Source organism: Nerophis ophidion, linkage group LG25 (genome assembly GCF_033978795.1).
Source record: "Nerophis ophidion isolate RoL-2023_Sa linkage group LG25, RoL_Noph_v1.0, whole genome shotgun sequence".
NCBI classification, from domain to species: domain Eukaryota; kingdom Metazoa; phylum Chordata; class Actinopteri; order Syngnathiformes; family Syngnathidae; genus Nerophis; species Nerophis ophidion.
The window spans coordinates 34,878,857-34,895,038 of NC_084635.1; the positions used below are offsets into that span (position 1 = coordinate 34,878,857).

General features: G+C 42.6%; 1 protein-coding gene across 3 annotated transcripts in view; it reads left to right on the forward strand.

Annotated features, from left to right (window-relative positions):
- The window catches only part of shank2b (SH3 and multiple ankyrin repeat domains 2b), a 179,663-nt gene that overhangs the window by 10,873 nt on the left and 152,608 nt on the right, over positions 1 to 16,182 (forward strand). For all 3 annotated transcript variants that reach the window (XM_061887717.1, XM_061887718.1, XM_061887719.1), the window contains exon 2: positions 4,121 to 4,532. In XM_061887717.1, the coding sequence (XP_061743701.1) occupies positions 4,121 to 4,532 (412 nt within the window). The remainder of the gene's footprint in view (positions 1 to 4,120; positions 4,533 to 16,182) is intronic.

Consider the following 16,182-nt stretch of genomic DNA (forward strand, 5'->3'; position numbering starts at 1 on the left):
CGGGTCATGTGACCGCCTGGCTCTGTTTGATTGGTCCAAGGTCACCAGTGACTGCGTGTGATTGGTGAAAGGCAGGCATGCGTAGATTCTACTTTGAAGCTCTGTCATTACCCAAAACAAACATTAATAGATCGATTAAAAAAAAAGTAGTGAGTAGCGAGCTGAATGTAGTTAAATGGAACGGAGTAAAAGTAGCGTTTCTTCTCTATAAATATACTCGAGTAAAAGTATGTTGCATAAAAACTACTTGTAGAAGTATAATTTATCCCAAAAGTTACTCAAGTAGATGTAACGGAGTAAATGTAGCGCGTTACTACCCACCTCTGTCAAGGAGTGGCTAAATCAGGCTAGAATGAAAGATTTTGAATGGCCTTCCAAAAGTCCTGACTTAAACCTGTGGACAATGCTGAAGAAACAAGTCCATGTCAGAAACCCACCAAATTTAGCTGAACTGCACCAATTTTGTCAAGAGGAGTGTTCTGGCTCAGGGTGGAGGACAGAGTCAAACAACTTGCACTGAGCCTAGTCTATAAAATCCGCTACACCTCCTTGATACCGAAGTACATGTCAAACTACTTCCTTAACGTAAATGACCGCCATAACCACAACACCAGGGGGAGCTCCACAAACCACGTTAAACCCAGATTTCGATCTAACAAAGGTCTTAACTCATTCTCTTTCTATGCCACATCAATGTGGAATGCACTCCCAACAGGTGTAAAAGTAATGTGGAATGCACTCCCAACAGGTATAAAAGTAAGTGCATCTCTATCCTCCTTCAAAAGCGCTCTAAAACATGACCTCCAGGCAACTTCAACACTTTACTAATACCCTCCTCCATTCACATCCCATCTTCCTGGATTGTAAATAATCAAATGTACTTCTAATGTATATACTTGTTCTTATGCTATGGTAACTGACTATGTTCTCTGCTGGCTGTACATATTTATAATGTATATACTTGTTCTTATGCTATGGTAACTGACTATGTTCTCTGCTGGCTGTACATATTTATAATGTATATACTTGTTCTTATGCTATGGTAACTGACTATGTTCTCTGCTGGCTGTACATATCCTACTAAGTCACACCTACACTCTTTCAATGTCCATTTCTCTGTTGATGCAATTGTTGATGACTGAAGTACTGATATCAAGCAAAGCTCCTCATTGTAAATAATGTCAATAATTCAATGTATATACTATGATGACTAACTTGTGTGATGACTGTATTATGTTGATAGTATATATTTGTACCATGAATTGATGAAGGTGGACCCCGACTTAAACAAGTTGAAAAACTTATTGAGTGTTACCATTTAGTGGTCAATTGTACGGAATATGTACTGTACTGTGCAATCTACTAATAAAAGTATCAATCAATCAATCAAATATTCAGTTGAATGCACTACAAAGACAACATATTTGATTATCAAACTCATATACTTGGTTTTCTTTTTGCAAATAATAATGAATTTGGAATTTCATGGCTGCAACACGTGCCAAAGTAGTTGGGAAAGGGCATGTTCACCACTGTGTTACATCACCTTTTCTTTTAACAACACTCAATAAACGTTTGGGAACTGCGGAAACTAATTGTTGAAGCTTTGAAAGTGGAATTCTTTCCCATTCTTGTTTTATGTAGAGCTTCAGTCCTTCAACAGTCCGGGGTCTCCGCTGTCCTATTTTAGGCTTCATAATGCGCCACACATTTTCCATGGGAGACAGGTCTGGACTGCAGGCGGGCCAGGAAAGTACCCGCACTCTTTACAACAGCCATGCTGTTATAACACGTGCTGAATGTGGCTTGGCTGAAATAAGCAGGGGCGCCCATGAAAAAGACGGCGCTTAGATGGCAGCATATGTTGTTCCAAAAGCTGTATGTACCTTTCAGCATTAATGGTGCCTTCACAGATGTGTAAGTTACCCATGCCTTGGGCACTAATGCACCCCCATACTATCACACATGCTGACTTTTACACTTTGCGTCAATAACATTCTAGATGGTTTGCTTCCCCTTTGGTCCGGATGACACGATGTTAATTATTTCAAAAAACTATTTTAAATTTGGACTCCTGAGGCCACAGAACACTTTTCCACTTTGGATCAGTCCATCTTAGAGGATCTCGGGCCCAGAGAAGCCGGCGGCGTTTCTGGATGTTGTTGATAGATGGAGGCTACGCCGGATAGTCGAACCTCGGATGCAGGAGGAACAGTGTGGTTTTCGTCCTGGTCGTGGAACTGTGGACCAGCTTTATACTCTCGGCAGGGTTCATGAGGGTGCATGGGAGTTTGCCCAACCAGTCTACATGTGCTTTGTGGACTTGGAGAAGGTATCCGACCGTGTCACTCGGGAAGTCCTGTGGGGAGTGCTCAGAGAGTATGGGGTATCGGACTGTCTTATTGTGGCGGTCCACTTCCTGTATGATCAGTGTCAGAACTTGGTCCGCATTGCTGGCAGTAAGTCGGACACGTTTCCAGTGAGGGTTGGACTCCGCCAAGGCTGTCCTTTGTCACCGATTCTGTTCATAACTTTTATGGACAGAATTTCTAGGCGCAGTCAAGGCGTTGAGGGGTTCCAGTTTGGTGGCTGCAGGATTAGGTCTCTGCTTTTTGCAGATGATGTGGTCCTGATGGCTTCATCTGACCGGGATCTTCAGCTCTCACTGGATCGGTTCGCAGCCGAGTGTGAAGCGACCGGAATGAGAATCAGCACCTCCAAGTCCGAGTCCATGGTTCTCGCCCGGAAAAGGGTGGAATGCCATCTCCGGGTTGGGGAGGAGACCCTGCCCCAAGTGGAGGAGTTCAAGTACCTGGGAGTCTTGTTCACGAGTGGGGGAAGAGTGGATCGTGAGATCGACAGGCGGATCGGTGCGGCGTCTTCAGTAATGCGGACGCTGTATCGATCCGTTGTGAAGAAGGAGCTGAGCCGGAAGGCAAAGCTCTCAATTTACCGGTCGATTTACGTTCCCATCCTCACCTATGGTCATGAGCTTTGGGTCATGACCAAAAGGACAAGATCACGGGTACAAGCGGCTGAAATGAGTTTCCTCCACCGGGTGTTGGGTCTCTCCCTTAGAGATAGGGTGAGAAGCTCTGTCATCCAGGAGGAACTCAAAGTAAAGCCGCTGCTCCTCCACATGGAGAGGAGCCAGATGAGGTGGTTCGGGCATCTGGTCAGGATGCCACCCGAACGCCTCCCTAGGGAGGTGTTTAGGGCACGTCCAGCTGGTAGGAGGCCACGGGGAAGACCCAGGACACGTTAGGTAGACTATGTCTCCCGGCTGGCCTGGGAACGCCTCGGGATCCCCCGGGAAGAGCTGGACGAAGTGGCTGGGGAGAGGGAAGTCTGGGCTTCCCTGCTTAGGCTGCTGCCCCCGCGACCCGACCTCGGATAAGCGGAGGATGATGGATGGATGGATGGCATTTACTCTCTGTAAAGCACCAGTTCCATCGGCAGCAATACAGGCCCAGAGCATAATCAATCAATCAATCAATGTTTGACAGTAGGCTTGGTGTTCCTGAGATTAAAGGTCTCACTTTTTGTCCTCCAAACATATTGCTGGCTATTGTGGCCAAACAACTCAAAGAACCAAACTTCATGAATGTTTTTTGGCAGCTCCTGCCATCAGTGTGTGAATGTGTGTGTGAATGGGTGAATGTGCGGGTGAATGGGTGAATGTGCGGGTGAATGTGCGGGTGAATGTGTGAATGTGGAAGTAGTGTCAAAGCGCTTTGAGTACCTTGAAGGTAGAAAAGCGCTATACAAGTACAACCCATTTACATTTATCTTTTTGTGTGATGAACATGTATGTGCTCCAATCACTATGACAAAAAAATAAGAGTTGTAGAAATGATTGGAAACTCAAGACAGCCATGACATGATGTTCTTTTCAAGTCTATGTCAACTTTTGACCATGACTGTATGTGTGTGTGTATATATATATATATATATATATATATATATATATATATATATATATATATATACTGTACATCACAAAAACATGTCACTTTAACTGTGCAGGATTTGAAAAAAAACAACTAATTGTAATTTGTAACTGATGTTTGGGTTCCTCTTCTTCCAAAGTAGATCAACAATTCCTGTGTTTGTCCTCCAGTGCCTTTCCACGAGGTTCCAGCATATTCCAAACAACACGGAGGCCCGCAATCCGGCATCAGTGGAAACAGCCAGTCCCCCACAGCTTTATCAGCTCCTGGAGTGTTGCTGCGCTCCAACAGTGACAACAACTTTACAGCGGGTCAGTACCAGCAGCCCGCTTCAGCCGGCAACTGGGGGAAGCACTTTCAGCCACAGCCAAAGCGGCCCCCTCAGCAGGGTACCTCACAGCCTGGCTCTTCAGCGTTACATCGCAGCTTGTCACCCCAGCTGCTTCAGCAGATGCCCAGCGGCAGCCCCAATGGCAACGTGGTGGTTCGAACCATGGGAAGGGGGGCACGAAGCCGGTCCCCCTCACTCAGCAGGCTGGGCGAAGAGGCCCGGCGGGCGGTACCCACTCAGCGTCAAGCAAGGTGAGTGTGATTAGCTCATGTTCCCACATATCTTCTTCAAGGGTTCTGATTGAGCAAAACATTCAACATTGAAATGTATGCATGCAAATATTACAATTTAATTTACACTGTGAGAAAGTGATTTCACTTCAATTGATTCTACGGCACCTCAGAGGTTTATGTGATGAGCTCGGTTCTGGCTATTATTTTGGCACAGACAATTCAAAGACTTTTATGTTGAGCTATCTAGAGACTTAAAAGTTGACATATGTACAAACATTAATTTGAAGTGTTATTTATTTATGTGTCCTGTGATTGACTCATGACTAAGTCACAGTGTCACCTGCTTTGACAAATGAAACGGGTTTTCTATTACAAACCCTGTTTCCACATAAGTTGAGGAATTGTGTTAGATGTAAATATAAACAGAATACAATGATTTGCAAAACCTTTTCAAGCCATATTCAGTTGAATATGCTACAAAGACAACATATTTCATGTTCAAACTCATAAACTTTCTTTTTTTTTTGCAAATAAACATTAACTTTAGAATTTCATGACTGCAACATGTGACAAAGTAGTTGGGAAAGGGCATGTTCACCACTGTGTTACATCACCTCTTCTTTTAACAACACTCAATAAACATTTGGGAACTGAGGAAATTAGAATTCTTTCCCATTCTTGTTTTATGTAGAGCTTCAGTCGTTCAATAGTCGGGGTCTCTGCTGTCTTACAAACCCTGTTTCCACATAAGTTGGGAAATTGTGTTAGATGTAAATATAAACAGAATACAATGATTTGCAAATCCTTTTCAACCCATATTCAGTTGAATATGCTACAAAGACAACATATTTCATGTTCAAACTCATAAAACATTTTTTTTCTGCAAATAATCATCAACTTTAGGATTTGTTGCCAGCAACACGTGACAAAGAAGTTGGGAAAGGTGGCAATAAATACTGATAAAGTTGAGGAATGCTCATCAAACACTTATTTGGAACATCCCACAGGTGTGCAGGCTAATTGGGAACAGGTGGGTGCCATGTTTGGCTATAAAAGCAGCTTCCATGAAATGCTAAGTAATTCACAAACAAGGATGGGGTGAGGGTCACCACTTTGTAAGCAAATTGTCAAACAGTTTTAGAACAACATTTCTCAACGAGCTATTGCAAGGAATTTAGGGATTTTACCATCCACGGTCCTTAAAATCATCAAAAGGTTCAAAGAATCTGGAGAAATCACTGCACGGAAGTGATGATTTTACGGACATTTGATCCCTCAGGCGGTAATGCATCAAAAACCGACATCGGTGTGTAAATGATATCACCACATGGGCTCAGGAACACTTCAGAAAACCACTGTCACTAAATACAGTTGGTTGCTACATCTGTAAGTGCAAGTTAAAACTCTACTATGCAAAGCGAAACCCATTTATCAACAACACCAAGGAACGCTGCCGGCTTCTCTGGGCCCGAGATCATCTAAGATGGACTGATGCAAAGTGCAAAAAAGTTCTGTGGTCTGACGAGTCCACATTTAAAAAATATATTTGAAAACTTTGGACGTGGTGTCCTCCAGAACAAAAAGGAAAATAACCATCCGGATTGTTATAGCCGCAAAGTGTAAAAGCCAGCATGTGTGATGGTATGGGGGTGTATTAGTGCCCAAGGCATGGGTAACTTACACATGTGTGATGGTATGGGGGTGTATTAGTGCCCAAGACATGGGTAACTTACACATGTGTGATGGTATGGGGGTGTATTAGTGAACAAGACATGGGTAACTTACACATGTGTGATGGTATGGGGGTGTATTAGTGCCCAAGACATGGGTAACTTACACATGTGTGATGGTATGGGGGTGTATTAGTGAACAAGACATGGGTAACTTACACATGTGTGATGGTATGGGGGTGTATTAGTGAACAAGACATGGGTAACTTACACATGTGTGATGGTATGGGGGTGTATTAGTGCCCAAGACATGGGTAACTTACACATGTGTGATGGTATGGGGGTGTATTAGTGAACAAGACATGACTAACTTACACATGTGTGATGTTATGCGGGTGTATTAGTGCCCAAGGCATGGGTAACTTACACATGTGTGATGGTATGGGGGTGTATTAGTGAACAAGACATGGGTAACTTACACATGTGTGATGGTATGGGGGTGTATTAGTGAACAAGGCATGGGTAACTTACACATGTGTGATGGTATGGGGGTGTATTAGTGCCCAAGGCATGGGTAACTTACACATGTGTGATGGTATGGGGGTGTATTAGTGAACAAGACATGGGTAACTTACACATGTGTGATGGTATGGGGGTGTATTAGTGAACAAGACATGACTAACTTACACATGTGTGATGTTATGGGGGTGTATTAGTGCCCAAGGCATGGGTAACTTACACATGTGTGATGGTATGGGGGTGTATTAGTGAACAAGACATGACTAACTTACACATGTGTGATGGTATGGGGGTGTATTAGTGAACAAGACATGGGTAACTTACACATGTGTGATGGTATGGGGGTGTATTAGTGAACAAGACATGACTAACTTACACATGTGTGATGGTATGGGGGTGTATTAGTGAACAAGACATGGGTAACTTACACATGTGTGATGGTATGGGGGTGTATTAGTGAACAAGACATGGGTAACTTACACATGTGTGATGGTATGGGGGTGTATTAGTGCCCAAGACATGGGTAACTTACACATGTGTGATGGTATGGGGGTGTATTAGTGAACAAGACATGACTAACTTACACATGTGTGATGGTATGGGGGTGTATTAGTGAACAAGACATGGGTAACTTACACATGTGTGATGGTATGGGGGTGTATTAGTGCCCAAGGCATGGGTAACTTACACATGTGTGATGGTATGGGGGTGTATTAGTGCCCAAGACATGGGTAACTTACACATGTGTGATGGTATGGGGGTGTATTAGTGCCCAAGGCATGGGTAACTTACACATGTGTGATGGTATGGGGGTGTATTAGTGAACAAGACATGGGTAACTTACACATGTGTGATGGTATGGGGGTGTATTAGTGAACAAGACATGGGTAACTTACACATGTGTGATGGTATGGGGGTGTATTAGTGAACAAGGCATGGGTAACTTACACATGTGTGATGGTATGGGGGTGTATTAGTGAACAAGACATGGGTAACTTACACATGTGTGATGGTATGGGGGTGTATTAGTGAATAAGACATGGGTAACTTACACATGTGTGATGGTATGGGGGTGTATTAGTGAACAAGACATGGGTAACTTACACATGTGTGATGGTATGGGGGTGTATTAGTGAACAAGACATGGGTAACTTACACATGTGTGATGGTATGGGGGTGTATTAGTGCCCAAGGCATGGGTAACTTACACATGTGTGATGGTATGGGGGTGTATTAGTGCCCAAGACATGGGTAACTTACACATGTGTGATGGTATGGGGGTGTATTAGTGAACAAGACATGGGTAACTTACACATGTGTGATGGTATGGGGGTGTATTAGTGCCCAAGACATGGGTAACTTACACATGTGTGATGGTATGGGGGTGCATTAGTGCCCAAGACATGGGTAACTTACACATGTGTGATGGTATGGGGGTGTATTAGTGCCCAAGGCATGGGTAACTTACACATGTGTGATGGTATGGGGGTGTATTAGTGAACAAGACATGGGTAACTTACACATGTGTGATGGTATGGGGGTGTATTAGTGAACAAGACATGGGTAACTTACACATGTGTGATGGTATGGGGGTGTATTAGTGAACAAGACATGGGTAACTTACACATGTGTGATGGTATGGGGGTGTATTAGTGAACAAGACATGGGTAACTTACACATGTGTGATGGTATGGGGGTGTATTAGTGAACAAGGCATGGGTAACTTACACATGTGTGATGGTATGGGGGTGTATTAGTGAACAAGACATGGGTAACTTACACATGTGTGATGGTATGGGGGTGTATTAGTGCCCAAGGCATGGGTAACTTACACATGTGTGAAGGCACCATTAATGCTGAAAGGTACATACAGCTTTTGGAACAACATATGCCGTCATCCAGGCAATGTTATCATGGACGCCCCTGCTTATTTCAGCAAAACACTGCCAAGCCACGTGTTACAACAGCGTGGATTTGTAGTAAAAGAGTGCGGGTACTTTCCTGGCCCGCCTGCAGTCCAGACCTGCCTCCCATGGAAAATGTGTGGCGCATTATGAAGCCTAAAATAGGACAGCGGAGACCCCGGACTGTTGAAGGACTGAAGCTCTACATAAAACAAGAATGGGAAAGAATTCCACTTTCAAAGCTTCAACAATTGTGAATTATATTTATATAGCGCTTTTTCCTCAAGTGACTCAAAGCGCTTTACATAGTGAAACCCAATATCTAAGTTACAATTAAACCAGTGTGGGTGGCACTGGGAGCAGGTGGGTGAAGTGTCTTGCCCAAAGACACAACAGCATTGACTAGGAAGGCAGAAGCGGGGATCGAACCTGCAACCCTCAAGTTGCTGGCACGGCCTCTCTACCAACCGAGCTATACCGCCCAATTAGTTTCCTCAGTTCCCAAACGTTTATTGAGTGTTGTTAAAAGAAAAGGTGATGTAACACAGTGGTGAACATGCCCTTTCCCAACTACTTTAGCACGTGTTGCAGCCATGAAATTCTAAGTTAATTATTATTTGAAAAAATGAATAAATAAAGTTTATAAAGCCAAAGACAACATCAAATATGTTGTCTTTGTAGCATATTCAACTGAATATGGCTTGAAAAGGATTTGCAAATCAATGAATTCCATTTATATTTACATCTAACACAATTTCCCAACTCCTATGGAAACAGGGTTTGTATTTTACGCTTCATAATGCACCACACATTTTCCATGGGAGACAGGTCTGGACTGCAGGGGGCCAGGAAAGTACCCGCACTTTTTCTTACGAAGCCACGCTGTTGTAACACGTGCTGAATGTGGCTTGGCATTGTCTTGCTGAAATAAGCAGGGGCGTCCATGAAAAAGACGACACTTAGATGGCAACATATGTTGTTCCAAAACCTGTATGTACCTTTCAGCATTAATGGTGCCTTCCCAGATGTGTAAGTTACCCATGCCTTGGGCACTAATGCACCCCCATACCATCACACATGTGTAAGTTACCCATGCCTTGGGCACTAATGCACCCCCATACCATCACACATGCTGACTTTTACACTTTGTGTCGATAACAGTCTGGATGGTTCGCTTCCCCTTTGGTCCGGATGACACCATGTCGAATATTTCCAAAAACTATTTGAAATGTGGACTCGTCAGACCACAGAACACTTTTCCACTTTGCATCAGTCCATCTTAGATAATTAGAGAAGCCGGCGGCGTTTCTGGATGTTGTTGATAAATGGTTTTTGCTTTTCATAGTAGAGTATTAACTTTCACTTACAGATGTAGCGACGCACTGTATTTGGTGACAGTGGTTTTCTGAAGTGTTCCTGAGCCCATGTGGTGATATCCTTTAGAGATTGATGTTGGTTTTTGATACAGTGTCGTCTGAGGGATGGAAGGTCACGGTCATTCAATGTTGGTTTCCGGCCATGCCGCTTACGTGGAGTGATTTCTCCAGATTCTCTGAACCTTTTGATGATATTATGGAGCGTAGATGTTGAAATCCCTAAATTTCTTGCAATGTCACTTTGAGAAAGGTTGTTCTTAAACTGTTAGACTATTTGCTCACACAGTTGTGGACAAAGGGGTGTACCTCGCCCCATCCTTTCTTGTGAAAGACTGAGCATTTCATGGAAGCTGTTTTTATAGCCAATCATGGCACCCACCTGTTCCCAATTAGCCTGCACACCTGTGGGATGTTACAAATAAGTGTTTGATGAGCATTCCTCAACGTTATCAGTATTTATTGCCACCTTTCCCAACTTCTTTGTCACCTGTTGCTGGCATCAAATTGTAAAGTTAATGATTATTTGCAAAAAAAAGTAAAGTTTATGAGTTTGAACATCAAATATGTTGTCTTTGTAGCATATTCAACTGAATATGGCTTGAAAAGGATTTGCAAATCATTGTATTCTGTTTATATTTACATCTAAAACCATTTCCCAACTCATATGGAAACAGGGTTTGTATGTGACAACTGCACTGTACTTCTTTAAAATGTAGCCCATCATTCACATTCTCTTTGTAAGGCACAAACAAATATGTTTTTCCTTTTTAATGCATTCTAAATCATAAATACATTTGAGCTAAAATCAGCTAACAATGGAGTGAATGCAAACTCCTTTATTCCGTCCACATAACACTTTAAATGACCAACATTACTTCTCACTTTTTGTCACCTGACTATTTAGCAAGTATTAATATGGCCTCACATTAGTCACAAAAATACAAGCGCATAAAAACTGTTATCGCGCGCTGATTCTCCACTTTGTGTGCGCCGTCTTTCTTTTGGCACTTTGTGGGCGGTTATTCTTACACGGCCCCTCCTTTCTGATTGGTCAGTTGAGAAAAGCTGAGGGCCAATCAGAAGTATAGCAGGGCGGGTCATGGTCAATATGTGTCAAGATGATACAGCTCCTGTCGACAATATGTATCAAGATGATACAGCTCCTGTCGACAATACGTATCAAGATGATACAGCTCCTGTCGACAATATGTATCAAGATGATACAGCTCCTGTCGACAATATGTATCAAGATGATACAGCTCCTGTCGACAATATGTATCAAGATGATACAGCTCCTGTCGACAATATGTATCAAGATGATACAGCTCCTGTCGACAATATGTATCAAGATGATACAGCTCCTGTCGACAATATGTATCAAGATGATACAGCCCCTGTCGACAATATGTATCAAGATGATACAGCTCCTGTCGACAATATGTATCAAGATGATACAGCTCCTGTCGACAATATGTATCAAGATGATACAGCTTTTGTCGACAATATGTATCAAGATAAATGATAAATAAATGATAAATGGGTTGTACTTGTATAGCGCTTTTCTACCTTCAAGGTACTCAAAGCGCTTTGACACTACTTCCACATTTACCCATTCACACACACATTCACACACTGATGGAGGGAGCTGCCATGCAAGGCGGCAACCAGCACCCATCAGGAGCAAGGGTGAAGTGTCTTGCTCAGGACACAACGGTCGTGACGAGGTTGGTACTAGGTGGGAATTGAACCAGGGACGCTCGGGTTGCGCACGGCCACTCTCCCCACTGCGCCACGCCGTCCCGCCAAGCCTTGATAATAATTAAAGATGTCCAATAGCTGATAAATGCTTTAAAATTTAATATCAGATACTATCAGTATCGGTTTTAAAAAAACTAAAATGTATGACTTTTTAAAACACTGCTGTGTACACAGACGTAGGGAGAAGTAGAGAGCGCCAATAAACCTTAAAGGCACTGCCTTTGTGTGCCAGCCCAGTCACATAATATCTATGGCTTTTCACACACACAAGTGAATGCAAGGCATACTTGGTCAACAGCTATACATGTCACACTGAGGGTGGCCATATAAACAACTTTAACACTGTTATAAATATGCGCCACACTGTGAACCCACACCAAACAAGAATGACAAACACATTTCGGGAGAACATCCGCACCGCAACAAAACATAAACACAACAGAACAAATACCCAAAAGCCATTTCAGCACTAACACTTCCGGAACGCTACAATGTACACCCCCCTCTACCCCCACTTTAACCCCACCCACCTCAACCTCCTCATGCCCTCTCAGGGAGAACATGTCCCAAACTCCAAGCAGCTGTTTTGAGGCATGTTAAAAAAAATAATGCACTTTGTGACTTCAATAATAAATATGGCAGTGCCATGTTGGCATTTATCATAACTTGAGTTGATTTATTTTGGAAAACCTTGTTACATTGTTCAATGCATCCAGCGAGGCATCACAACAGAACTAACCACTCCACTGACACATGCCTTCTCTATCTGACCGACCACATCAAACATGAGGTGGACGCGGGAAAATACTGCGGCATGGTCATGCTGGACATTCAGAAGGCCTTTGACACCGTTAACCATGCTATACTGTTGGATAAGCTCCGAGCAATCGGATTCGACGAAACCTCATCGAGCTGGATGCAATCTTACTTGGAGGGGAGGAAACAGGTGGTAGAGGTGAACAGCACCATGTCCCCTCCCCTCTCAGTAAGCTGTGGAGTCCCCCAAGGCAGTATACTAGGACCTTTACTGTTCCTAGTATACGTGAATGACATGCCATCAGCATGACACTGTGAATTGTTCCTGTATGCGGATGACTCGGCCCTGCTGGTATCCGGCAAGGACAAGTCACAGGTGGAACAAATCCTCAGTGCTGAACTCCTCAATATTTGCACCTGGCTCGCTGACAACAAGCTATCCATACACTTAGGTCAAACGGAATCCATCCTATTTGGGTCCCATATCAACCTTAAGAAGGTCAGTGACTTGACTATAAAAGTGGGTGACATTGTTATCACCAGGAAGGATGAGATCACCTACCTAGCTTCCATTCTAGAGGCTAATCTTTCCTGTGATAAAATGGCAACCAAGGTGATCAAAAAGGTCAACCAAAGAACGAGATTCCTCTACAGAATCTCCTCTCTGGTCAACAAAAGCATCTTGAGGATTCTAGCGGGAACTCTCATTCAACCCTTCTTCGATTACGCTTGCACCTCCTGGTACCCCAGCACCTCCAAAACCCTCAAATCTAGACTCCAAACATCCCAGAATAAGCTAATCCGGTTACTTTTAGACCTCCACCCCAGATCACACCTCACTCCAACCCACTTCTCCAAAGTGGGCTGGCTCAGGGTGGAGGACAGAGTCAAACAACTTGCACTGAGCCTAGTCTATAAAATCCGCTACACCTCCTTGATACCGAAGTACATGTCAAACTACTTCCTTAACGTAAATGACCGCCATAACCACACCACCAGGGGGAGCTTCACAAACCACGTTAAACCCAGATTCCGATCTAACAAAGGTCTTAACTCATTCTCTTTCTATGCCACATCAATGTGGAATGCACTCCCAACAGGTATAAAAGTAAGTGCATCTCTATATTCCTTCAAAAGCGCTCTAAAACAACACCTCCAGGCAACTTCAACACTTTACTAATACCCTCCTCCATTCACATCCCATCCCCCCGGATTGTAAACAACTCAAATGTACTTCTAAAGTATATACTTGTTCTTATGCTATGTGAACTCACTATGTTCTCTGCTGGCTGTACATATCCTACTAAATAAGACCTACACTGTTTCAATGTCCACATTTCTCTGTTGATGCAATTGTTGATGACTGAAGTTCTGATATCAACCAAAGCTCCTCATCCCACCCCCCGGATTGTAAATAATGTCAATAATTCAATGTATATACTATGATGATTAACTTGTGTGATGACTGTATTATGCTGATAGTATATATTTGTACCATGAATTGATTAACGTGGACCCCGACTTAAACAAGTTGAAAAACTTATTGAGTGTTACCATTTAGTGGTCAATTGTAGGGAATATGTACTGTACTGTGCAATCTACTAATAAAAGTATCAATCAGTCAAACAAAATTAGGCATAATAATGTGATCATTCCACGACCGTATATATCGGTATCGGTTGATATCGGAGTCTGTAATTAAGAGTTGGACAATATTGGAATATCGGCAAAAAAGCCATTATCGGACATCTCTAATTGAAATACTTTCTATAGTTCAAGACTTACGGTCATTTAAAAACAGTACTGCACATCATAATGGCGGCTACAGATTTGATGTTAAAGGTCTAAAAAAATGATGTGGAACGTCCGGCGGGCTGGATTGAAAATCATCACGGGCGGCATGTGGCCCGTGTTTTGCTCAAGTCTGTCTGAGAAGCTTCCTAAGATGATACAACTCTTGTCGACAATATGTATCAAGATGATACAACTCTTGTCGACAATATGTATCAAGATGATACAGCTCTTGTCGACAATATGTATCAAGATGATACAACTCTTGTCGACAATATGTATCAAGATGATACAACTCTTGTCGACAATATGTATCAAGATGATACAGCTCCTGTCGACAATATGTATCAAGATGATACAGCTCCTGTCGACAATATGTATCAAGATGATACAGCTCTTGTCGACAATATGTATCAAGATGATACAGCTCCTGTCGACAATATGTATCAAGATGATACAGCTCCTGTCGACAATATGTATCAAGATGATACAGCTCCTGTCGACAATATGTATCAAGATGATACAGCTTTTGTCGACAATATGTATCAAGATGATACAGCTCCTGTCGACAATATGTATCAAGATGATACAGCTCTTGTCGACAATATGTATCAAGATGATACAGCTCCTGTCGACAATATGTATCAAGATGATACAGCTCCTGTCGACAATATGTATCAAGATGATACAACTCCTGTCGACAATATGTATCAAGATGATACAGCTCCTGTCGACAATATGTATCAAGATGATACAGCTCCTGTCGACAATATGTATCAAGATGATACAGCTCCTGTCGACAATACGTCTCAAGATGATACAGCTCCTGTCGACAATACGTCTCAAGATGATACAGCTCCTGTCGACAATACGTATCAAGATGATACAGCTCTTGTCGACAATACGTATCAAGATGATACAGCTCTTGTCGACAATATGTATCAAGATGATACAGCTCTTGTCGACAATATGTATCAAGATGATACAGCTCCTGTCGACAATATGTATCAAGATGATACAGCTCCTGTCGACAATATGTATCAAGATGATACAGCTCTTGTCGACAATATGTATCAAGATGATACAGCCCCTGTCGACAATATGTATCAAGATGATACAGCCCCTGTCGACAATATGTATCAAGATGATACAGCCCCTGTCGACAATATGTATCAAGATGATACAGCTCCTGTGACAATACGTCTCAAGATGATACAGCTCCTGTCGACAATACGTATCAAGATGATACAACTCTTGTCGACAATATGTATCAAGATGATACAACTCTTGTCGACAATATGTATCAAGATGATACAACTCTTGTCGACAATATGTATCAAGATGATACAGCTCCTGTCGACAATATGTATCAAGATGATACAGCTCCTGTCGACAATATGTATCAAGATGATACAGCTCCTGTCGACAATATGTATCAAGATGATACAGCTCTTGTCGACAATATGTATCAAGATGATACAGCTCCTGTCGACAATATGTATCAAGATGATACAGCTCTTGTCGACAATATGTATCAAGATGATACAGCTCCTGTCGACAATATGTATCAAGATGATACAGCTCCTGTCGACAATATGTATCAAGATGATACAGCTCCTGTCGACAATATGTATCAAGATGATACAGCTCCTGTCGACAATATGTATCAAGATGATACAGCTCTTGTCGACAATATGTATCAAGATGATACAGCTCCTGTCGACAATATGTATCAAGATGATACAGCTCCTGTCGACAATATGTGTCAAGATGATACAGCTCCTGTCGACAATATGTATCAAGATGATACAGCTCTTGTCGACAATATGTATCAAGATGATACAGCTCCTGTCGACAATATGTATCAAGATGATACAGCTCTTGTCGACAATAT